This window comes from Hetaerina americana, unplaced genomic scaffold, assembly GCF_022747635.1.
Source record: "Hetaerina americana unplaced genomic scaffold, ioHetAmer1.1.p SCAF_7, whole genome shotgun sequence".
In the NCBI taxonomy this organism is placed as follows: Eukaryota; Metazoa; Arthropoda; class Insecta; order Odonata; family Calopterygidae; genus Hetaerina; species Hetaerina americana.
Genome location: NW_027287316.1, coordinates 25,497,526 through 25,521,983, shown reverse-complemented (window position 1 = coordinate 25,521,983; position 24,458 = coordinate 25,497,526). Strand labels below are relative to the sequence as shown.

Below are 24,458 nucleotides of genomic sequence, written 5' to 3'. Positions count from 1 at the left end.
AGATGATTCACTATGCCATTGGTTGAATCACATTCGTTTCCCAGCAAATGATCCGCACGTTTGGAGTAAGGAGATCATATCCTTTCATCCTTTAATAATTAATCCTCTCTTGAGCTTGCATCGAAATCGTTTTTGGGTAGAACCGGTTTTCAAAGTGCTTTACGCTACCCAGGTAATTTATAGTTTGCGTTTAGCAAATGGTATCCAGTAGCATTGTCGGGATTTGAGACAAGTACAATCAAGTTGGTTGTTGAACGCTGAGTACATAAATGTATGAATATGTCCAAGGACAGCTTTCTGGAGTTTCCTTATCCGAATTCATACCAAAGTTTTACACGATAAAAACTGATTTCGAAAAAATCGTGGATTTTATTGAGTATTACGCAATTCATAAGTTATAACCCAGGGACGGGAAAATGCAATGGGAGGAGGAGAGCTGTAAGAGATCACTGAGAGACGAAGGCAATTGGGCATCATGTGCGTTTCGTAAATGTCATGGATAAGGTACTGTATGCCGTCGTCATTGATAGCGGGCGGCATGGCCTCTTCACGTCCACTCGTCGATGGAGGGGGGATGTGCGTGATGAAGGTCGAATGCCGAGGAATAGGTCGGGGGTTAGTGGAGGATAAATGAAGGCGACTCGCATGTGGCGGTCACAATAGCGTTTTATTGTCCCAGAGAAAACCAAAGAGATCCCCTCCCACTCCTTTCGCTTGCCATCTGACTCGTATTTAGCACTCGGAGACGATCGTTGAAAGACGTCGCCCCTCAGAGTAGTCCAGTTTCGCAGGTCATTTCCTCAAGCACGTTGCCGGTGCGGAAAGTTCATGACAGAGATGAAAATGGACCTTAGTCGTTATAGGATGGCCGGGTGCATTGCAAGGAGAATGGACTTTGAGGGCGAATGAAAAAGAAAAGGTTTTTCGCCATGATGAAGATTTTATGACGCCATCTCGGACCTGGATAAGGTTCTCGGCGGGATGATGGTTTCCCGTCTTCTCAAATCTAATCAAGGAAAGGAGTAATGGCAAGCTTGATTTAGTATTGCGGGCCTATTAAAAACTTTCACTCGTCTGATGCTAAGAACAAAAGCAATACATTTTCCTACCGCAAAATTGTTTTTCAACCGTTTTTTAACTCAAGGCACACAATAAGAAATAGTGATTCAAATTTTACGGTTGCCCAAAAAGATAAAATTTTTGATTTTCTTTAATTTTTTCTAAAAGAAGTTGTTTTTATTGGATATCTTTGCTGCTAGTTATTTTTAATTACTAAAGGCATTGATATAAAAAATGGTGATGCTTGTATTAAATAATCTTTTGGCACACCTTTGTACGCATCCTGAGAAACCAGTTTGCCAATAATTGCGGTTGAAAATTTCTATTCCATTAGAAAGTATTTCGAATGTCGGAATTCGATCTAAATGCTAAAAAGACCCTTTTCCATTGAAGTTAATTGTACATAAATGAATTCGAATACGAAAGAAACTGAATTTTTTTTTGTGTTTCAAACCAATTTTGTTGAATTTCATCTAAAAATTCCGGGAATGGTACAAGGTCTGTCCCTAAAGTAGCAGAACTGAGTTAATTAAAAAACATTTATTGCCATAATTCATACGCTCACTGATAAGTCTTCGAAGTAGCACCCTGTTGCGTTCTCGGACCGCTGCCAGAGGCTCTTTCACGTCTCGTACGCCTTCTGGAAGGCGGAATCCGGAATTTTGCAGTTCTCTCTCGTCACGGCTTGTTATAACGCTTCCACCGAGCCGTGGTGACGTCCTTTTAGCACGGATTTGAGGCAGGGGAAGAGAAAGAAATAACGATATTGTCTAAACAATTTTGATCCTCACTCACATGGTTGAGAAGCTCTCGGCCGATCCGCGTGCGAGTTTCCTTTTGTTTGTCCGAGAGCACTCGTGGCACCAACTTTACATACACCTTTCTCATGCTCAAGCTCTTGCAGTTTTTTGGTCACTTTTTGAGTTCTAAGGACGTACTGAACGTTCGGCTTCTTCAAAAGCTTCTCTACCCTCCCAAAACAACTTGTGCCACTCAAAAACAACCGAGCTACCCATAGCGTTATCACCATAAGCTGCCTTGAGTGTGTCATGAGTCTTTTTCCCGGTTTTGCCCAGTTTTACGCAAAACTTGATGGCGTAACGCTGTTCCAATAGCCGGTTCATGACGGAGTCACGAGGTCACGTAATAGAAGCTTCGTAAGCGAACGATCAGCACTTGGCAAAGACTGGGAATCAGCCTCTACCCTATCCGGAGGCACCCCTCTTCAAACCCAGCCAGAGAAACCGCAGCCCAGCCATCCGTCTATCCGAGAAAAAATTAGTTCTACTACTTTTGGGACAGGACATTGTATGTATTGCAATTTTACTTAACAACGCATGAATGTCAATTGCTAAATGATTTCTGTTTTGTATTTACTCATAATTAAAACTTGAAAATTCAATCTTAGGATTGCGGAGAGAATAAGCTACAACATAAGAAAGCAGGAAACGTTTTTTTAACTATTTGAAATACGACTCTTCCCTTAAATATTCCTGTCACACACGTATTTCCGGACTTTCACCTGACCGGAAGTGTCCAATTTCCTTAACATAATCTCTTTGAAATATCAATTTGGTAGTCAGATAGTATCGATACAATAATGCATCCACCGAGATTGTATTCATGGGAAATTTTTTTTAAGATTTAGCCAAACAATTGTTTCGGATTGTCTTTTACATAAAATCTGTGCTATTTAACTTCAATGAGCAGAGTACAAAAGTAGGGAAGTTGTGCACTAATAAGATGATAACATTTAAAAAATGAATAATGATGGGATTAATTGAACTATAGACACAATTTGCTGCATGATAATTAAAGCCCATTTTATTTCGTTTATTTGGACTCCATTATAAAGGAAAAAATGAATTCAACAAATAAATAAAATGGCGTTTATTATTAGGTAAGACTCCGATTTCGTCCCGTTGCATCATCCCCATTGAAACCAGCAAAACGAAGCAAAAAGCACTTTTCCGTAAAATGTTTTTGGCACAGCGCGAATTTTATAGAATACTCCTGGACTTTCAAAAATTAATCAAAAAATGCATTATAAGAGTACCTACATAGATTATTAGAAAGTTGCGACGGAGTAGGAGAGGAATAGAGTTTCGAAATCATGTAGTAGTAAGACCCTACTTTCTTCAATACATCTGATCGGTCGTCAAAAAGAACGTTCCGTCTCGACGGAATGTCCTTTTTGACGATCGATCACCATGGAAACCTAACTAAACGCAATTGAGGAATGGGGTATTTCAAACCCCTTGTATTCTTTAAGTGAATAATTTGAACTGAACTTCTAAAGGGTGAAATTATAATAATTGTGTATCTCTTCTCCACGGTAATGAATGTATGTACTTAAATGTTTTTCTTTTGATGACACGTACAGTGGCAAGTGCTGCTCTTGGATGAATGAAGATTTTATAATATTTAATTTTATTCATTAACAGCGATAATTTCATGATATCAGGTATCGCAAGCTATGGTTACCAATCAAACTTTTGCGGATAAAAAAGTCATTTCTTCGTTTTAATTTATCAAATTTTTTTAATCAAAATTTTAATTTATCAAAGATGCATGCACATTATTAATGAAGTAGCTAAGTTTTCACAAATTAATTCCTAATTTTACTTTGAAATGATCTCAAATCCGGGCAAACTGCTGCAAAATATACACTCTAGTGTTTGCATCGAACGTATAACTTTCGTGTCATTTCTCCTCATTGCTTCTCCTCGCATCTCTCGCAATATTCCAGGTATGAATGCGAACTTAGCCAGTGGATCAAGGTACAATTCCCTGAAACGTTTGCATTTCACGTGGGCTAACCGGATATGGCAAGGTCACTGTCAACTTCTGAGCCCGACGGGATGAAGTTGAAGGATTTTGGGGAAGGGGGGTGAGGGGGTGAAAGGGAGAATCTGTATAGCGACCTCAGGGGAGGCAAGGTGGGTCCTCGCGGATCGAGTGACATGGTCGATGGATTAAAAAGGCGGAGAGGCCATTCGACGTGCCCTTTGAGCGACTGCCCCATAAAGTGACTGGTACAGAGGCACCAAACGGCACCTCAAAGGCCAAAACGGTAATAGGGGGAAGTCAATAGGTCACCAGGGCATATGAAACTATCAAAGGTTTGACTTCGGGATTTCGCTGCCATTGCATCGTGATGCCTTCGGCACTTCCTATCCAATTGAGCCTTGTCTTTATCTTCCTTCATTCCTCGAAATAAGCGGATATTAATTTCTCCCATAACCTCAGGTATAAAACCATCTGAAGGGGTACTCGGAGTGAAATTTTAATAAATACATAATAGACAGTGTCTTACCTTCTCAATAAAATCACAAAACAATCTACCCGAAGGTTGGTTTGGTTGTTATAAGTAGGGATGACTCCATTGTAAGCCCAATACAGCGTATTAAAGTCACATGCCAAGATGGAAGAGGCAGGGGAATCCCTTTAGTAGTAGTAGTTTTGAGGGGAGGCGACCGACAGCTGAGGTCATTTGCGCCATAGGGGATGGATAGGAAAGGATGAAGGGTGGAGAGAAACCCGGCGTCGGCATTAGCCTACTCTTTACGAAAGGCGCCAAGGGGTCCGCAGTTTAACGTCCCATCCGACGGACGGCGTACTCACTCAAAGTGCCCTCCACAAAGCACCTCAAGTAGGGATCGAGATACCTCTGAAAAATATTCAACACCGCCGGGATTTGAACCCGGGCCCTCTGGGTGGGAAGCCAGTGCGCTAGCCCCCGCACCATCTCGATCCCCCGGAATCCCTTTACATAAGGTTGAAAGTTAACAGGAAAATCTGATGCTAGAAAGTTTACAGAGTTTTGGTTAAGCTGAGGAATTCCTGAGGGACTAAGGATCTAACTTCCGCCCTCTGGTCAGCAACCGGCTAGGGCTGGCACGGCCCTAATTTCATATGTTGCTTAATTTGATAGGAGCTAAAGTTGTAGTTGTATTTAAAGTCTTGATATCAACGAGTGAGGTTTTATTCGTGCATGCATGACTGTCTACATGTAGAAAAGGAGAATACGCCATTGCCGTTCATTAAATAAGTCTTAGGTTTAATATTCACAAAGGTTTTACGCATTCATTTCCAGATCTTCTGATTGTCATCGATTTGGTTTTGTAAAAGGAACATCCCAAAGAGTCTAAAAACTCATCGATTGTGTGCGTCCATGTGTAATAATACTTCTCCCAAACTCTGTGATTTTGGCTGTAGGAATTTCAAAATGGTAAAATCATTTGCCTTGACCAGGCCGCAAAACCGGTTACTCTCGATTTCCCGCCAAATTCGTTCCCTTTTTCTATAATTTTCAATATAATTTCGTTGCTCATCAATGAACATCTTCGTTTAAGTCACTGCTACAGCATCTCCCGCAGTTGATGACATTTCTCTACGATTTTAGTTGTTGAAAAATACAGTATGAGTAAAAAAATCATATTATAAACGAGATTGCCATTTACAAAATATGTTTCCAATTACACTAAATTAAAGGTAATATTTTATTTCGTTTATTTGAAACCAAATGAAATGCTATTAAGAGGGTATTTACGAAATTAACTATTTTTTAGTAATATTATTTGCTTAGATAGTTTTGGCATGCTCTAAAATACAATACGTTCTTGAAAACCTAAATGATTCGGTAATAGATGGTTCTTAATAAACAACTTATATGCACGTATGGTACGTACTTTAATTAACAAAATTATGATAATGAATTTGGAAACACACTGGCTGAACAATTAGGGCTAAAAATGAGTGATAACTTGGAGAGGCGCAGGAATTTCAATTGTGCCAAACTTGTAAAATATATCGCAACTCAAGAATTTGAAATCAACTCTGTCAAAAATCTGCTACAGTACTATTTATTTATCAAACATCAAATCGGATTATAATTGCATACAGTGAAATTGCTGAATTTTAAGTGCACACAAAAAGAATACCAAAATATGAACTACGAGCTCAATTCAATCACATTTAAAATCTTGAAAAGCTTAGTGAAACCAAGCCGTTTATAATATGGATCATTTTGAATCTTTATATCAATTTAGGGAGCTGTTTCTATTTACTCTATTGGTGTGCTAAAAGAAAAAAAAGGAACACCGTCCAACATTTGATTTAGAGATACGCCATACCGATTTGATTACGTTTCTAATTCCTAGGTACAGATTTGAAAATCAATATCTCCATAAATGATCCAAGTTAGCAGATAATTAGAGTTTACAATATTCCTTTCACATTATCAAGTATTCTTCTGCACGAGCCATTGCAACTATTCCCTTGAAAGGGTCGATAAACTCGTTCATTTTAGCGCATGAAAACTGAAAATAATAGGATGTGCAGACCGCAACACATTCATGCGTCAATCAACGTCAAAACTATTATGTCCACTTTGTTTGGCATGCATAAAGAGTTCTTTTTTTCTGGAGGCCATATTTCACAAATGAAAAAACCCATTATTTATTTTATTATTTGAACGTGTTTTTCATGATAGTTGAGGAAATAAACATGCATTGCCATCATGTGTGCTCTACGAAATGGAAAGAATGACGTGCCAGTGGTGGTAGCGTACCATAGGTCGACTACCTCACGACTTATTCTAAGGGTGAATGACCACGGGAGACTAAAACAAAGAGAACTCGTGAAACGTCAGCAAAACAACTTATGAGCTTCGATTAACATCAAATAATTGTTTTATAAACTAAGTAGTTCGACTTTATTGGTAATAGAATGCATTAGGCTGTACTTATTTTCACTCTTTCTTATTATTATTTTCTAGATTGAGTGAAACATTTTGGTAAAAAAACCTTCCAGATTCATTCATCTGTTGTACAAAAACATTTATAAGTATTAAATGATATAAACACATTATTTGAATGACAGAGTTCTTCAAACACTCACGATGTCTTTTCTCAATGCCTTGGCGTAATTGGGATTGCCTATAATTACTTCATATGCCTTCATTATCTTTCTTTTATGGTATTTATTTCTATTCCATTTTTAAAAAAGTACACGAGGTTGAAATCATTGGTAATATTCACCACAGTTTTATATGCATAAATATGTTTTGTTAATACAATTGAATTTGATTTCATCATTTCGCACTTGATTATTTGGAACGTGTTTTCACTTCTAGCATGCTCCCTCTGCATTCTTCTCTTCTTCTCATGTCCACGTATGCAACAAACTGCAAATGGATTATTATTGCCAAATTACTTGATATTGTTCACTTTTTCATATTACTAAAGATTCCTTAAATTTTCATTTTCAGGTAGACACTATTTTAATTTATTATATTTCTGTTCTTTTCTTCTTGATTACAAGTATGTATTTCTTTTTAATAAAGTTCAGTTTTTAAAAAATATCGTATTTTAACCAATACATTTCTTCTCGTATTTTCAATAACGCTAGATCAAGGTACTAAAATTTGGCTCGTTTTGTGGATGAATTTACGCGTTGGTGAAATTTCTTATGCCTTCTTAGTTCAGGCAAAACGTAAAATTTTGATTGAGGAAGAAGGTTTGGATTTGGAGGCGAGGGAGAGGATGGGAGCATAGAAATCACACAAATGGATTGGAAGAGGGTGGAGGCTTTCGAGGGTTGTTTGTAGGAGTGGCTGGCCCTGACGTCGAATTTGAAGCAATGAGGGCTTGGACGGCGCTGATAGTAGCCTGAAGAGGCTGTTTCGATGAGGAAACCGTCTGCATTTTCCTCCACGACCACTTCAGCATAGAAAGGACGAAGTAGGAGGGGCAAGAGAGTTGGAGATTGGAGATAGAGGTGGAAAAAAGAGAGGAGTAGACTGAAAACGAGATAGAGGAGAGGGAGAGGGGAGATAGAGAATGAGGGAGGGAGATGGGAAGAGTGATATCGGTTTTTTTCTCACGTCTCCATTTCCGGGCAGATGACGTCTCGAGGATGACAAAAGGAGTGAAGATGTTGAAGGGAGGGAAAGAGCAGGTGAGGACAGGCGGCAGGAGGGATGCGGGGTTTCCGAGGGGACGACAAGGGACGAGGGGTTTGGGTAACTCGAGAAGGAAGGACGGGCCCACGTAGTCCGGGGGAGGAAGTGTGGGAACAAGATGATTTGGGGGAAAAGACGAGATTGCCCGATCGCAGGAACGCGTACGCTTTCCCGTCACATTTTGCTGGAGCCGGATCAGCATTACGGCAAAATAAATTGCGCTTGGGTAAGCGGACACACGAGATATTCGCTTGAGGAAGGAAAATAAAATGCCTGAAAACTGCGTTATTATAATAATCCCCACCAAGAATCCTCATTCCGGAAATTTCATTTTTTTCCTGAGGTTGCTTTTTTGAATTGAGAGTAGGTAAATACTGCTTAAATTAATGCTTCATCGCTTTGATAAAGACTGAGCAACAAGTATAAATAAAACTGTCAGAGAAATAGGAACTAAGAATGACTAGTATTGAAACGAATTTAATGCTCTCGGCACGGGTAACTGTAAATTCATTATTGTGTGATGTAGTAAGAAACGGGAGAGAAATCTTTCAAGCTTCTTTTATTCTTCATACTAATACTTTCATGTTAACATATAGTTCTATTCGATTTTTAATATGAAAGATTAAATAAGAGTGCATACATAGTAGTTATATATGAGTTTTTTATCGCCAAAACTAGAGGATGTTCATGTAAATACAATCGCATCACTTTTCAATACAGAGTTTAATCATGAACTTTATTTTTGCATAATTAATAGTGAAATGGTTTCCTTTTTGAATATTTTTAGCCTAATATGCAATACATGTATGCTAGGTATAAATATAAATATCATTGACTTGACACCATAAATGCATTGGCAGCAGCTTTTGCGAGTTGAAACGCCATTAGCTCGTCTACACATTCTGCTTTGAAAAAAAGATTTCCGCATAAGTGTTTCCTCACATTAGGAAACAACAAAAAGTCACATGGGGTGGACTAATGTAATAACTAAAGAGACGAAAGGAGCATACTATATATTGAAATTTACGAGATAATCGCGATGTCTTGGGACCCACCGTGCAAAAAAAAGTCTCAGATTATTTTGTTATTAACATTCAGCAACAAGTGAAATGTTCAATGATTTTGATAGAACCATTGACATTATTCTATATTATCTGTCACAGCGTCAGCAGAAGTGTATATGTTTACTTCCACAGGAGCAATGACTAATGACTCCGGGTCCACCTCTTTAGACATTTAACACCAACTACTTGCTGTGCTAAGTTAGAAGAATAGACTCTTCATAAGTCTTAGATAGTGTCATAAAGGCCTTGAATGAGGATTTATTATGGCGAAAGAACAATTTTAACTAACGTCTTGTGTTAACTCTAGCGCTGGTGTACGCGAGCTAAACGTTCCAATGTGTTACAGCTGTCATAGACATAAAACTCGAGGCAAAAATCCATGTTACATTTACCACATATACATTGCACATAAGCTAGTAATGAAACATAAAATTTGCTCTAAACTTTTTTACGAGTTACGATCCGTCTTTATTGAATACTTCTCCTATATTATAGATTAGTCAGTATTGTTCAGCAGATATTATTCAGCAAATCATTGGTAACTGATCAAAAAGACAAACTATTTTTGTATCGATATATTTTTCATTTATAAAGCCATATTGGGATTTATTACATAAGATTTCTTGCCTCACAGCTAACGATAGTTTCAAAAAGATATCATGAACATCAAGTGAAACCATTTTATCAGGGTGACGATGTCTTATGGCAATAATAATCCATTTAACCTGCCTAGGAAAATTTTGAGGGAGAAAACTAGTAGTTACTAAGTAACTTAACTATGAACCTTATCAGGAAAAGATAATGAAAAAAAAGGTCTACAGGTAAGCTATCGAGGTCGTAGAGAGATCACTTAAGAGAAGTAAATAGTTTAATTTGTGGATTTAGTTACAAGTTAATTCTTATTGAACTAACTAAAATAAATTTTATTGAGGATTTAACTTTTAAATTAACTCTATTAAAATATGTTATTTTTAGCTAGGATTTAATGAGTTAAGTTTTTCTATTAGTGTGTTTTTCTTTGGTGTCGTTTAACCCTACCTAATCAGTAATCCAACGTTTTGGTCGATTGCTTTCGAGCAGGGCTGATGTTTATGTTTAAAATTTGAGTTGGTTTTTCTGCCAGTTGTTGCCGTGTGTAAGCATAGGTTGGGGCAAAATTTTAAATGAAACAGAATGACTCAAGTTAATATCGAATGGGAGACAAAATTCCAGTTGTTATAATAATGTCACTGTAATCGCAATTTGTGTACTATATTCTTCCTTTCCTTTTCATCTGAGGTACAATGTTGTACACTATTAATCGGGAGAAACGTGCTTCAAACAAAATCAGCGCTATAGATAATGACAGCAAACACTAATTGACAGTGAATTCATGAATAAACCAAGAAAGTGGACGAGTGTTTTGATGACTACGGCCCAGCGATATTCTCGTATGTTTTTATGAAATAATTAAATTTCTTCAACTGTGAAAGCTAAAGAGTCTGTGCCAGCAAGAATGGATTTACATACAGCCATATCATATGAATATGTCATATGAATTTCTAAAATTATTTGCCAGAAACATCACCGCTTTGAATTTATTTTCCATCCGGTTCAGTAATTTACAAACATTTATTCCAACATCGTGTTCACTGATGCCTCCTGACCTCATTTTCGGTATACTTTGGTTCCTTTTTTTGCTTTGAGATTTTGTTTGCGAATGTTAAAAATATTATTTGTTCCTTTTCAGTCTTTAAATTCAAAGCTTTGAACGAAGCGCAACTCCTCGAAAATAATCCTTTGTTAATTGCATACAGTAAATATTAAAAATTTCTCGACTTTAAATATCATGTATATTAAATTCTCAGATATAATGTTTACTCATATGTAAATGTTTGAGGTGAAGGACTGATATAGAATATTTTGGAATTGTGTTATTTGAAACATCTTCAAATGTTAGCAATGAGTAGAGATTTTGTGGAAAATAGGCTTCTTTTTGGAAGAAAATATCTCATACATCGTTCGAATTTTTATATACATGTGAAATCTTCGTAAGCTAGGGGTTACATTATTATCGATAAATGTATGAAGTAATGCATTTTAAATAAATTACAAAGTCTCTTGAAAGTGAAAACATTCCAATTTTCTCTGTTCTGAAAGGACTGAAAGAGATAATTCAAAAACAACTGTTGACAAATTGCAAAAATAGAAAAACATCCTGTTGGTAGCAACGTACTCTTGAATTTTCAATCGCGCTCCATTATTTATTAGCCTGAAATCGCATGACTGCTTTTCATGTATGACATGGCGCTCATTAATTCCATCCACAACCTCCACATTGCTTCCAAATGCTTAATACTCAGTTTTATATCTGGACCAATTCAGAAGGAAAAAATTTTTTTGATATGACAGTCGGGAATTCTCTGAAAAAAATCTCATAGACATCTAACGCTTGCTGTAGAAAAGTATGAATTATTTCCGATAGAAAAGACTAAACTCTTGGTGGAAAATGTTTCTCGAGGAGCACAACATATTTGTAGGATCGTTTTCCTCAAGTTTATAAAATTATCAACTATAAAATTATAAAAACTCGTTCTCAGGATACCTTTATATATTTCGATATAGACTTAAAAAAAGTATAAAAACCTTTTTCCTTGTTCACCGTTTGGAATTAAAGAAAGCGTCTACAGTTCTTAAATATTTAACCAAGGTAATATTTCTCTCATGGGAATAAACCAAAACAATGATTCTACATTTAATATAACTTAGAAAAACACTTAGCAAATCAACTTCTTGCCGAAATTCATTTGAAAAGTTCCTTATTAAATTATATGTATGAATATAACGAAGGTTAAATCTAATAAGTCAAAATTTTTTGCAAGCGTAACTTGAATAATTTATTATTGATAACTGATATATTAAATTACGATCTACATATATTTTTTTGCCATTTTTTCGCAGTCTATGTTACCCGAGTTTTAACCTTTTCAACGCGTAAGCTCATAACTTACTAACTAACGTTTGGATGATCTTGCTCTCAATAAAGTTAGCTCAAGACTTTACAGCGGCTTTCTAGGTAATAGGCTAATTTTGTTCATAAAGATGAGAAGAATAATTGAAATATTTGAGTGGAGCTTTTCTGTATGCATCATAGGGGATATTTCTTGTTTTTACAAAAAAACTTTCAACCGATCAATGTACTTTGTAGTCTGATCTTTGCCGATGCAGACTCACATATTTAGGAAATGTGAGGCAGTATCTTACCCTTCCGTTTTGCCAAAAGTTTTAGCATGAAGGAAACTTCAACACTTGGATACTTGCTCAAGGGATCTAAATGGATATCCTGGACTTGAACCTGGAAACTTCCCTCGGGTGGTCCGAAAACTAGGAAACCAAGCTTGCCTATTTCGTTTTAAATTTATCTATTTGAAAACTTAAAGGAGGTTGGAAAGGGTAGGACAGAAGGCAGGAAGACTTTACATCAAGAGAAGGTTTTTCATTCTAAAAGTTTCACTCAGGAATCAAGGAAGGAATCCAAGCTGAATTCTTCTTTAAAACCCACGTTCATCTCTTGTCTTTCAACTTTAAGAGTTTCCAAAGAATTTCGATAACATTTAATAATTCAGGAATCTTTCCATTTCCTGTAGGCCCTTTTGATTAAATTAATGAAAACTGAAAAGGGAGGTCGTTTTATTATTTCCCAACGGTTTATATCGCCAGGAAGTCCGTGAATAAGATGACTTCTCTGTTCGGCTACATTAAATTTCAATGTACATATCCTTGTCATGTGCTTTTGATAATAGATAGACACATTGAAAAAACATCACCACATTAAGAGATAACAATTGAATAGTTAGTCTAACATAAAACGGTTGTAAATAGCAGTGGTTGTAGAATTGTTTCAATATTTCATACACCCATCTACTATATTTTTGAAAGAAAAAACAATGGTTTCCGCATGACATTGTTCTAATCATTTGGAAATCAGAAAAAAACGAATATCGTACGTACAATTCCGAAATAAGGGTAGATTAAGCTATCGTAAGCATACACAAAGAGAGAAAGAGACGTTTGATGCATACGTAAAGAGAGTAAGAGACAAGACATGCTCTCTGAGACTCATTTTCTGACATCATAGTAGATAGGGATAAGTAATTGACGTAGTTTCAAATTGCCTTTCTCGATCGTGTTTTTACAGTGACACCATCACTCAATGGCCACCCCAACTGGTGTCAACGCATTTTCAGCCCCCGTATCGAGGAAAAGACGCTGCGCGGACTATCCTTCGACTTATCTGGTATGGCTGACCCTACCAGGAGAGGTTAACAATGCTTCCGCCAGCACAGCTTTAGGGGTTATCAGAAAGTACAAGCCTTTCCACAATGCCAATGTTACATTTCATGAATAAGGGGAGAGATATACCTGAATTGTAATAATGTAGTATCAAAATAATTATCTGATTGCGGCCAACGACTATTTTATCCAAATAATGGTATATTTTCTCTTTATTGATTTATTTCTATTACTGTGAACTGATAATGAATATCTGTTTACTAAATTGATATTTGCAAGTAAATAGATGTGAAATATGTCTAAATTATGATTTGATCAATATAATACCATTATCACTGATCAATATTTCATCAATATGAATATTTGATCATTTTCATGCCATAATAGACGGTTTTGGAATAAAAATGTGGATAAAAAAGGAGACTCGAGAATGCATTTTAAATATAAATTGAAACGGACATTCTCATCCATATATTATAGTTGGTTATCCATCGGCCGATGGGAAGTATATTAGAGAAAAGTCTTTCCCGTCTTATTTTCACTCATTTTTCTTCCTCACAGGTCACTCAAAATATCCTCAGGGAGTTGCTTGATGGGAGCGGTGAATCAACTTTGGCCAACCATTGGATCAGTTACTACGCATCAACAGTCTAAACAGCCTCCTCCTTGAGTCGTCTTGCCATTGATACCTTTCTATCAGAGACGTCCTCCGAGATCCCATAAGCGTAAAATATATCAAGTTGCCCTCTGAAGTTTCAAGCTTCCGGCACGTATCAAGCGTTTCGGCAACATGGCTATGGACAACTTCTACACCGCGAGGATGCACGGATTCCCGCCGAACTTCACCGCCCACGGCGGCGTGGTGGGCGTGGCGATAGCCGCGGAGACCACGGCGGCCGCCACGCGGGGAGAGGGCGTGGCATCCCTCGTCGTGGTCCTCGGTTCGAGCCTCTCCCTCGTTGGACTCGTCTTTGCCTTCATAACATACAGGTAGGATGCCTAAAACGTGAAGACGTAGGATTTCTACTCTTAGAGTTCACTTGACTTTTCCAAAGTGGGGTCACACAGGGAATGTTTTTCCAATCTAGAAGTGAATTTATAAGCTTTCTGAGAACAACATAAATGAAAATGTAAAACTTACTTATCCGTATACTGTGTAATTCGGAACAACTAAAGATGCTACGTTTATTATAACCATCAGCATATAATTACATGTAGCTGTAAATCAACTCGAGAAATAACCTCCTGATGGGAGTTTTGACATGTAAATTTGTTGCTTAAGTATGTACCAGGTCATGAGTAGTAATGTTGTCGATTTGAGACACACGCAACCCACCTTCCAGTTATATAAGAATTTAATTGTATTTGAAGACAATTTGCAGTGCGAGCATACTCAGTATTTGCAGACTTCAAGTTTATTTGGCATTAAGGAGGAATACATTAAGTGTGCGGTTCCAATAGTATACCTACGGTCGCGTTTCTTTGTTTCAAAATTTTAACTGAGCTTTCTGGAAATAAGAAAACGATTTCCTCAACTGAAATACAGAGAATTTAAATTCGAATATTCGCAATCTTTGGCAGCTCTGCCTGTAACGCGTCCTCTCTTATCTCCCCGCCCCCACCCGCGAACATGCCCCCCCTCCTACACCCCGATTCACTCGGGCGATGATCACAAAGCTCTGAGACCCCTGAACTTACTGTTATGCGTAAGTGTTATATAGTATGCCATTATATGCGTAAGTATTATATGCCATCAGTTATGCCACATATGACGTGATCCGCTGTAGGAAGAATTTTGAGAGTTTATTCATGCACCGACACAAAATTTAGGTACTTAAATGAATTCCATAATGCAATACTTGAATACATTATAAATTGAGAACTTCTTTTAAACTATCCCCGTATTTGACATACCGTGTCTTGGCCAACTCGCACACAAAGTTACAAGGGCGATCGGTGAGGTTTCTGACGAACAGACTTCCCACCGAGAGGCCCCGGGTTCAAATCCTGGAGACAACAAATATTTTTCAGTGGTATCTCGATCCCTACTTGAGGGGCTTTGTGGAGAGCACTTTGAGTGAGTACGCTGTCCGTCGGGTGAGACGTTAAACTGTGGGCCCGTTGGCACCTTTCGACAAGAGGAGGCTAATGCCGATGCCGAGTTTCCCTTCACCCTTCCTTTTCCATCCATCCATAATAGCGCAAATGACTTTAACTCTCAGTCGCCTCCCCTAAATACTGTACAACTATAAAGTAACGAGAATAGAGAAAACAGAATGTGAGGAATTATTTTATTTTTATTTATTTCATTTATTCAGTATTTGTCCGAAAACAGCACATTTTGGCCTTTACATCGAACTATTAACAACGATAACAATGGTCACATTCACAAACACCCAAGCCCTAGGTGGAGGAAAACTCACCCAGGCGGGAATCGAACCCGCGACCCTTGGAATGGCAGACGAGGACGTTACCCCGCCGCCACCGGGGTCGGCGAAATTATAATCAAAGAGTATGGCAGCGAAAATATGAAGATGAAGTAAATGGATATGTAGATGTTAATGCGTGGAAGATATTTGGAAATTAAATGGAAAATAAATCAAATAGTCCTTCTTTCCTCATAGGAAAAAAATGTGATTTTGGGTACCAATAGTGCGCCTGAAGTTCCATTTGATAGCATGTATTACGTCTGAAAATTTCAAATAGCATGTCACAAATAAATTTAATTTAGTACTCTGGCCTCGGTAGCTAAGATGAGAGCCATGGACTTTTTCTAAGACGCTTTCAGACATATATTGACATAAAATATTTCCTATATCCACTATTCCGATCATGGGCAACAAATGCTACCCGAAAAACGTAAAGAGAGATCTGAGTTTCAAATACGATGAAAGAAAACAGGATGCGTGCATAGAAAACAAATAGTTCACGGGTTGTCCTAAAACCTCGGTTAGTTATCATAGGTGATCGAGTTGCATGAAAGCTTTTGTTGCTGGAGGCACAGAAGTAATATTCCCTCGGTCAAAAACTGGGAATCGTTTTTTTTTTTATATTTGCGTGAGTTGTGTATTTGAGTCAGTGTATGAGTTCCGCGGAACTAAATACCATGATATGGGAATTAGTTCCGCGGAAATTAATGCTGGAAATGGATGGAAATCGTTAAAATTACAATGCTACTGCCATTGGATTTTTTAATAATTACTAAATTAGTAAATACCGCAGAACTCTAATAATATAATTCTTGAGGTCCTTTCCTCGATGCTTCAATTCAATAACAACCATTTGTTTTTTGAGTGAGTTTAAAATGATTATAATATTGTGAAATACCATAATAATTGAACGACTCCTTTGGAAAAACTCATGAATGCGGCGTATCTAACTCATGCAGCATTGTAAATCGAGTCCTCTAGATTCTATAAAATGTTTAATGACAAAACAGATAGCAATCCCGAACCTTATTACGGTAAATAGTTCATAAATCATGGCGAGAATGTGTATTTCAATTGGAACTATGAAAGAAAAATTCGGTTTCTAGAGTCAAGCTTGAAAAGTAAATTTTAGGAACAGAATTTAGAATTTAGAATATCTCTACAAGCACCGAAATTCCGTACACTCATCCCTTTCAACTCTACGCAGGTGAAGGAATTTTATTTGTGCATGACAAGTATTACATAGTAGCGGAAATCGTTTAAAGGACCTAGAGGTGAGACAGTGAGGTACTCGGATAATAACAATGGATGAACCTTAATGACAGTTGTCAGACGTTGCTCGATAACGGGCTCAGCAAGTATTCCTCTTTTCAGCATATGCGTGAATATTTCATTTCATTTCCATTCCATCTCAATTTGCATATTTTCTCCATTTAGTCAAGTAGTTACAGTTTTTCCATATTTAATATTAAATCTACCTACTGCCCAAAAATTTTCATAAATTTTTTGTGAATACGTACTTCTCTAGTTTTTGTTTACAAGATAATGACATTAGCATTACCATTGACCATTTATTAGTCTCATTTTTCTTTACCTTTATTGGTCTGAAGGGATATCGTAGAATGTAGTCTCTCTCTCTCTCTAAATTTTCATTTCGCTCAGAGGTCCTCTGGAGATTTTCTGAGGGAGACCAATAAAATTCATTAAAATTTTAACTCATTATACGTATGTCTAGGTATTCAAAGCTAAAAAAGAGTGAGGCTTAAACTTGAAGTTTTAATAAGGGCTGCAATGAGGTAAAATAAATGAGAAAACATATTAAATTACTCTGTTTGAATAGGCTTTCAAATTTACCGATGCAAACAGCAAGTCTGTGTAATACTAAATAAACTACAACAGAGGAGGCAACTCACTTATTTGTTCATTATACCATTTATTGGCATTATAAATATTGTAAGCGGGTTGAATTTTTGTGAAATTGAGTTTAGAATGCATTTCCACTGAAAGAAATATCCATAATATCTCATTACGGATTACACCGTCTGTGAGTATATCCCAAGAGGAGTGTTTCCCCCCAAGTGGGGCGTACGCTCAGCAGGGGGGGAATGTATTTGGCGGCCAACAGAAGATGAATTATCCTTGGTCACATTTTTACCAACCCAGTAAAAAATAACCATGGTCGATAATTTTTATACTATTGAAGGTTTTACCTGCTTATATTTGAATACCTTAAAGTTAATAGAATTCTCGAAAAACAGCTACGCTATTTTTTTGAACAGAATCAGAAATCTTTGATGGACTGGGGGGACAATTTTAGCAATCATTTGATAAATGGTTTGGTGTCTTTTGTTAAGGTAAATCTGCGAAAAAATAGATTTTAACAGCTGTAATTGATAATCATTCAAATTGTCAATTGTCAAGATATATTTTAGTGCATTAAGACTCAGTATAGAAACCATGATATAGATTGATACGGCATTCGTACCTGATGCTACGCTTAATAAATATGGATGAATGTCTGCATGCATATGTATTTAATCATTTCTTTATGAAAATTGGCTTTAATAGCTAAGTAGTGCCCACACAAATATCAATTCATCTATGTGCCATAGGACTGTGGTAAATTGGAGAAATTTCGTATCACACAGGATTATTTTCTCCTGCATGCCCTTTGATTGCACGTGCGATTACAGCAGCCGTAATGTTTATTCACGCACCTTGCTTTAAAATAAGAAGTACTTTTTCATGCTAAATTCCTGGATACGTGATGAGCCGTGGTATTGAAACAGGGCATGGAACCGTGCAAAAAACACAATTGGACGCATTTGCCTTCGAAACGCACGCGCGTGCCTACCTGTCGTGCACAGAACCCTCTCATTCAAGCACGGGAACGAATATCCACTTCCATTGAAAAGTTCACTCTGCACATTGGGGTCCATTGGAACACTGAATAAAAGCCCTCCGGCATTGGTTGGGGCCCGCATTAGTTTCCAGCTCGCTTGGCACGAAGACAAAAGAACATCGGTTGTAACGCGGGAAACCGAGGACTTCCTTTCCATATTCATCGCTTTCGTGTTAATGCTTCCCATTTCCTCTAATTTCTAAAAAAAAACAAAATCGGAGGTATTTTCTATATTTTCATATTTTTAATGTATCTGTGGGCTTCGGATGGTTAATCATTCTCTTGAAAATGAGAAAAAATGAACGCTAATTTCTACGCAATATCCAAAAGTTTATTTTAAGCACAAAAGAACCTATGATTTATTAAGGTTCCCATTAATTACATCCTGGTCATTACATAAAAGTCCTTGAATTTGTAAGTAAACATTTGGATTTATTTCCCCAGCAGTGGCTCTAGTTGCCCAGGGCTGGCTGTTTTTTAGCTAAAAGATTGTTTGGATATATTCATTTAATCGTTAACCATCTAAAATTAAAATTATATTTGGCATCATAAACACATACTATGTTTTCTTTAGAAATCTCATGCCACATTTTCTTACTTCTGTAATTACGAAATAAGAGTTTGCAAATTAATTTTTAAGCACAAAAATTGAAAAACGAATATAATGTGATCTATGTTACATTTTATTAAGATAACTGTAATTTCAGGGGCTAATTATTATTTTAATTTATCCAGCGAGGATTTAGTGACCATATATCTTGATGTGGAATGTGGAATTCACTTTGAATGATATAATTTATGAATTCATAAGATACAGCCATAAGTATGAATTGAATGCAGAAGATTTGGAGGGAGCCACATTTTCGAGGCAGTAACAAGAGGGGGAACATTTTCAGAGGAATATACTTCACCGAAAAATGAACCCATCATTTTCTTAAGGTCGTCTAGGATGAGTAATGGTGTACTGGCAAGGAAGTTTCGTCCGGGCTACTTGCGAATTGAAAATTCACGGAAGCTTGCACTCCGCTGCATGGTAAAAGGGATCTAAATACTTGACCTTTGTTCATCAATATGTATGCAAATCATTAAGGATGCCCTCAAAGAGAATTTCTTGTAGAATTGCTTTATCGTTTTGTTCATCAATATGTATGCAAATCATTAGGGATGCCCTCAAAGAGAATTTCTTGTAGAATTGCTTTATCGTTTTGCTCGAGCTCACTTGATGAGTGAAAGACATTGGTTTCCCTGAAGCAATGGCTCCCTAATTATTGTTTTCATGGACTACTGTATTAACAATACGATCCCTATGCATTGAATTATTTTCTTGCGCAAATTTACTCTCGGCAGCTATATTTCAATAAGATTTTAATTGGATATGAAATTTGAAAAAAATAATGAAATGCCCTGCAAATAGTATGGTATTCACCCGAGGATTAAAATTTTCTCAATTTTGAAAAATTATTGAAAATCTGAATTAGCCTTCACATACACGTATACGCCACAGTGTGTCAGACACCGTCTAAGATTGATGTTATGATCAACATTTTTAGCGTGATAAGATTTTTTAATGAGGGGATCTGCTGCGAATAAAATCTTTCAAATTATCAAAAAGACTAAAAGTCAAATTTTAAAGTGTACCTAAAATTTTACTGACTTAATCGATAATGCATTCATCACAATTAATTCAATTTCAAAATAAGGAAATGGTGAAGGAAAAATAGACTTTTTTTGAACCAAAACTGAGTACGCCAGCGTTTATATTTTTAAAATATATTAGTTTTTATATCGATGAGCTGGGTGAAAACTAGAAATTAACAACTCGGCTCATAAAAGAATGCGAGGAAATAAGGAAAAAAAGTTCCATAAAAGTGAAGAGGCGTTCATAATGGTGACGTAACTCCTACATGAATTGACAAGCATCGTAAAAATAATGACGAGACATAATTAAAAAAATGATATGTAAACGCAGCATCCCACAAGCTGCCGCATGGGCATGAGAAAATCAATTTCAGAAATTATAAAATATTCCAATTAAAATCAAAGTTTTGAACTAGTGGAAACAAAAAAGAGAGTCACTGCTTGAAACAATTCACAAAAAACCATTTATCCTACTGAAAAAATTCGTAAGAAAACACGATTTGGGGTAAACTTTTCTTTTCAGGATGCATTACATATCTTAACTTAAACCATAACTTATTGGATTATATTTGCATTATAACAGCTGAATTGGGAGATTCAAAAATTAATCCGGCTTGTATGACATAACTGAGACACAATTCTATATTCCTTTAGAGATTGAGTCCAAAAAGAAGTTCCTTTGAAAAATCAAATAAATTTTCGTTTATTTGTTACATTATGGATCCCATGACACCACAAAATATAAAATCAGCAGTTTTAATACGTAGGTTAACCTCCATTTTTATTTTTTTCCTTTTATGTTCTTTCCTAAAACGCCTCAGTAAAAATAAACTATTAATGAACCTAGAACTGTTTCGACGCATGTACTCAGTTGGGTAGAATCGTACCGGTTTCCGGGTTCCTTCAAGGAATTTCATTACTAATCTCTGCATTTACCCTCCGCGCTTTCTATTGGTTCCGTATCTCAGAAAAATACGTGACATATGGTGTTCACGACACAGTACAGCGCCGAAACCTCCGCCACAATCAACTGTTTTCGGAACCGCTGTTCCGAACGTAAATTTTGCATGCGATTTGCGATATTTTTTTCCGCGGGATTCAACTCACTTTATTTTTTCGAGGAACGTTCGTAGCTCCACAAATCCCCTCCCAGCATCCACTTCCGAGCGATCCTCAAAAAAGTTATTGCCCCTCCTTGGCAGTTTAATTCCGAAAACTCACCCCCGCGTCTTTATCCTTCACTTTTACGGCCGCCTGGGGGGCGTTCAAATAGAATCCCTTTGCTACCCCTCCGCGGTGCCCTTCTACATCTCCAGATCCGCGCGCCATCCTCCTCCCCTTCGTCCCCCCACCACCCTCTCGGGATCAATGCCCAACCGGATCCCTTCGCCCAGACGGGCACATCGCGATGATTGCCGGATAGATCACTTTCTCTCTCTCTCTCTTTCCACCCTCTCTCGTGGGGAGGGAAGATTAGAGATAGTGGGGAGAGGTTTCTGGGGATGAGATGTAGGCACCCCTCGGCTCCATCTTGAACTTACTTCCTCCCCTCCCCACTCCGCAAAATTCAGCGACATTTCTCATTCTTCACAACCTTCTCCCTCCGCCAAACCATTGGCTCCATCCCTTATTTAAAGAAATGGGCACCACTCAGCCTAATGCAACTCTTTTTCTCTTCCTTCCTTTCTTTCCTCCCTCACCTCTTACCCTCTGCCCCCGTTTTGCGCCGTCTATTCCACCAGCCAGATGCCCCAAAGTCAATAGATCGCATAGGTAACGTTTCACGGGTCCCCTATAGAAACCCACCTTTCTTTTTTTTTCTTTCGTTATGTCATCCCTCCCTCCCCCACCCCCGCCAAACCTCGAGCTTATGTAAAAAAAATACATCGACTGGTTTTATATGATTTTTCGGCCGTATGATGAATCGTGAGGCTTATCTACCGACGGATTGCGTGCGATTTATCGGGATTGATAACGGTGGTGGGCCAAGTGAAGTTTTTTTCTGCCGTCCAAATCATATTTTTTTCCAACGCCTTCAAAAATATTTTTTTTTACCCTGGCTGCGTGTTTTTTTTGGTGGGCGGAGCGTTCGGTTACTATCAGGAGAATCCTGGGTTCAAGTCCGGAATAGGCCTCTGGACATTCACCCTTAAGTAAGAAATTTGAAGACTTTTATGGGAACCAGAACTTCTTCGGAAATCGCAGGTGGCGCGGGGAAATGAAATATCGGCTGAAATGATATTCACAAAATCACTACTTCCCCTGAGGTTTGAATTTCACACGACCGAGTGGTTTATTGCACGAGGATAGGTTTCGCGATACTTCCACCAATCATACCAACCCTCGGGTGCATTATTTGGAATCTCCTCTTTTGGTCTTGCCTTTCTGAAATCTCTATAGAGCTAGAGAGAGCATATTAACGAGTTGAAAAAGTAAGGCATAGAGCTAGACAATACTAATTCCTAAAAAATTGAAAGTAAAAACATCTATGCACTTTCTGTCACGGGAAAAATCGATTTCTCTTACTAAACAGTTTTATGTACCTGCTGTGTTGGCTATCGAGTAGAAATATTTTAGTAGGTTCCCGTTCCACATTCCTTGGAAAACATGGGACGTTTCCTGACTTTCTTTCATTGAGTAGTAAAATGTAAAATAGAAAATTATAATAGGAACTTCTGAATTTTCTGATCTAACGAGCGACAGTACGAATTGCGATCCACCCACCAATATGAAAGCTGCAATAGATTGGCTGGCCTTGCATAGTTCTTAAAGAATTTTCCGACGGAGAGCCACGCTGAAAAGACTCGAAGTCGACCTTTTTGTTTTATCATTTCTTTGCAAAAGTTTTTACTTTCGCACGTTTAGTGAATGATAAGTAAATTCGGTACAAAATCCTTCAATATTGTGCCAAAATTTCCATTCGATATTTTATTTTGCTTTCATGAAATGACCTCTGTAATATGATAGTTTTTTTCTGAATGATATTTGAAGAAATATTATGCAAACATTCCGACAAGAAACTAAAAAGTGTACTTAGTATATGCACTAAACATTAAAGTTTAATTTTGAGCATCTACCAAATTGCTTATGAAAAACCTCAAGATATTTTTTCCTGCTATTATGTGTCGTACATTTCTCATGCGTGTAATTTTTCCAACTTGAAATAATAAAATTTGCGTCAGTGGTGATTATGACCTAACGTAATCCCCTCAATAAACGTAGCTCAGTTGCAGTGAGAGAAAGTTCAACAGTTCAATGCAGTTAAATACATTTCTTCGGTCTAATTAAGATTCGACGATTACTCTCATGTAAATGAGATTTTTTACAAGGCTTTAGAACAACAGTGTATTAATAAACTAAATAAAGGATAAGAATTTATTATCATCTGGCAAAAATGTTCTTTGCTATTTCAAAATTCTTACGCACACTCATTTTGTTGGATGTAAATAAGAGTTATCGTTTCATTTACCGTTGGCATTTTATCAATCATTTTTATAACAAATCTGAGCCATAGAACGATCATCATAGAATATTTTCCAACCATATCGGGACTCACTTCCCTCGAAATTCGATTAAATCGCTTTTATAGGAAATTCCTCTTACAACGGCCATAACGACCAGCCATACGGAATCAACCCCACGAGCACATATCAGCGATCACAGTCAGAACCATAGGCTTGGAAAGATAGGAATCAATATTTTATGTGGCTTCAGCTCTTGCCACGGGGTCACCGCATTTATGGACTTAGGAGATTATCATTGAGTATGCAGCTTTTGAATGGTATGAGAGATACAGGGAATAGGAGTAATAGAAAATATTAATTCCGAATAGTGTAGATATAAAGCGTAGTACGACTTAGACGGAGGAAAAAAGTAGGCCAATGGAATGGCATCTTCAAAAATTTATTTAACTGCTTAAAAAATATAAAAAATCGTCATTTAGTTCTATTTTGTCCTGCGTGAAGTGTATAAGGGAAAAGAATGGATGGTTGCCATCCGATATTTATCTCTAATATTAAACGGGAAGCATTAAAAACAGAAGTTAATCCCTGCATAATACTATATGTTATGACTACTGTGTACATTCAGATATTTTTTGGCGTTTGGGTTAATATTTATATAAATTTGAC

The 24,458-nt window shown here is 37.2% G+C and overlaps 1 protein-coding gene across 2 annotated transcripts in view; it reads left to right on the top strand.

The window, feature by feature from the left end:
* LOC139696779 (uncharacterized) overlaps positions 1-24,458 on the top strand; it is a 285,713-nt gene that overhangs the window by 51,999 nt on the left and 209,256 nt on the right. The window contains exons 2-3 of one of the 2 annotated variants that reach the window (XM_071595618.1): positions 13,265-13,363; positions 13,921-14,349. In XM_071595618.1, the coding sequence (XP_071451719.1) occupies positions 14,150-14,349 (200 nt within the window). In that variant the 5' untranslated portion in view covers positions 13,265-13,363; positions 13,921-14,149. The remainder of the gene's footprint in view (positions 1-13,264; positions 13,364-13,920; positions 14,350-24,458) is intronic. The other variant, XM_071595617.1, reaches the window with a different exon arrangement.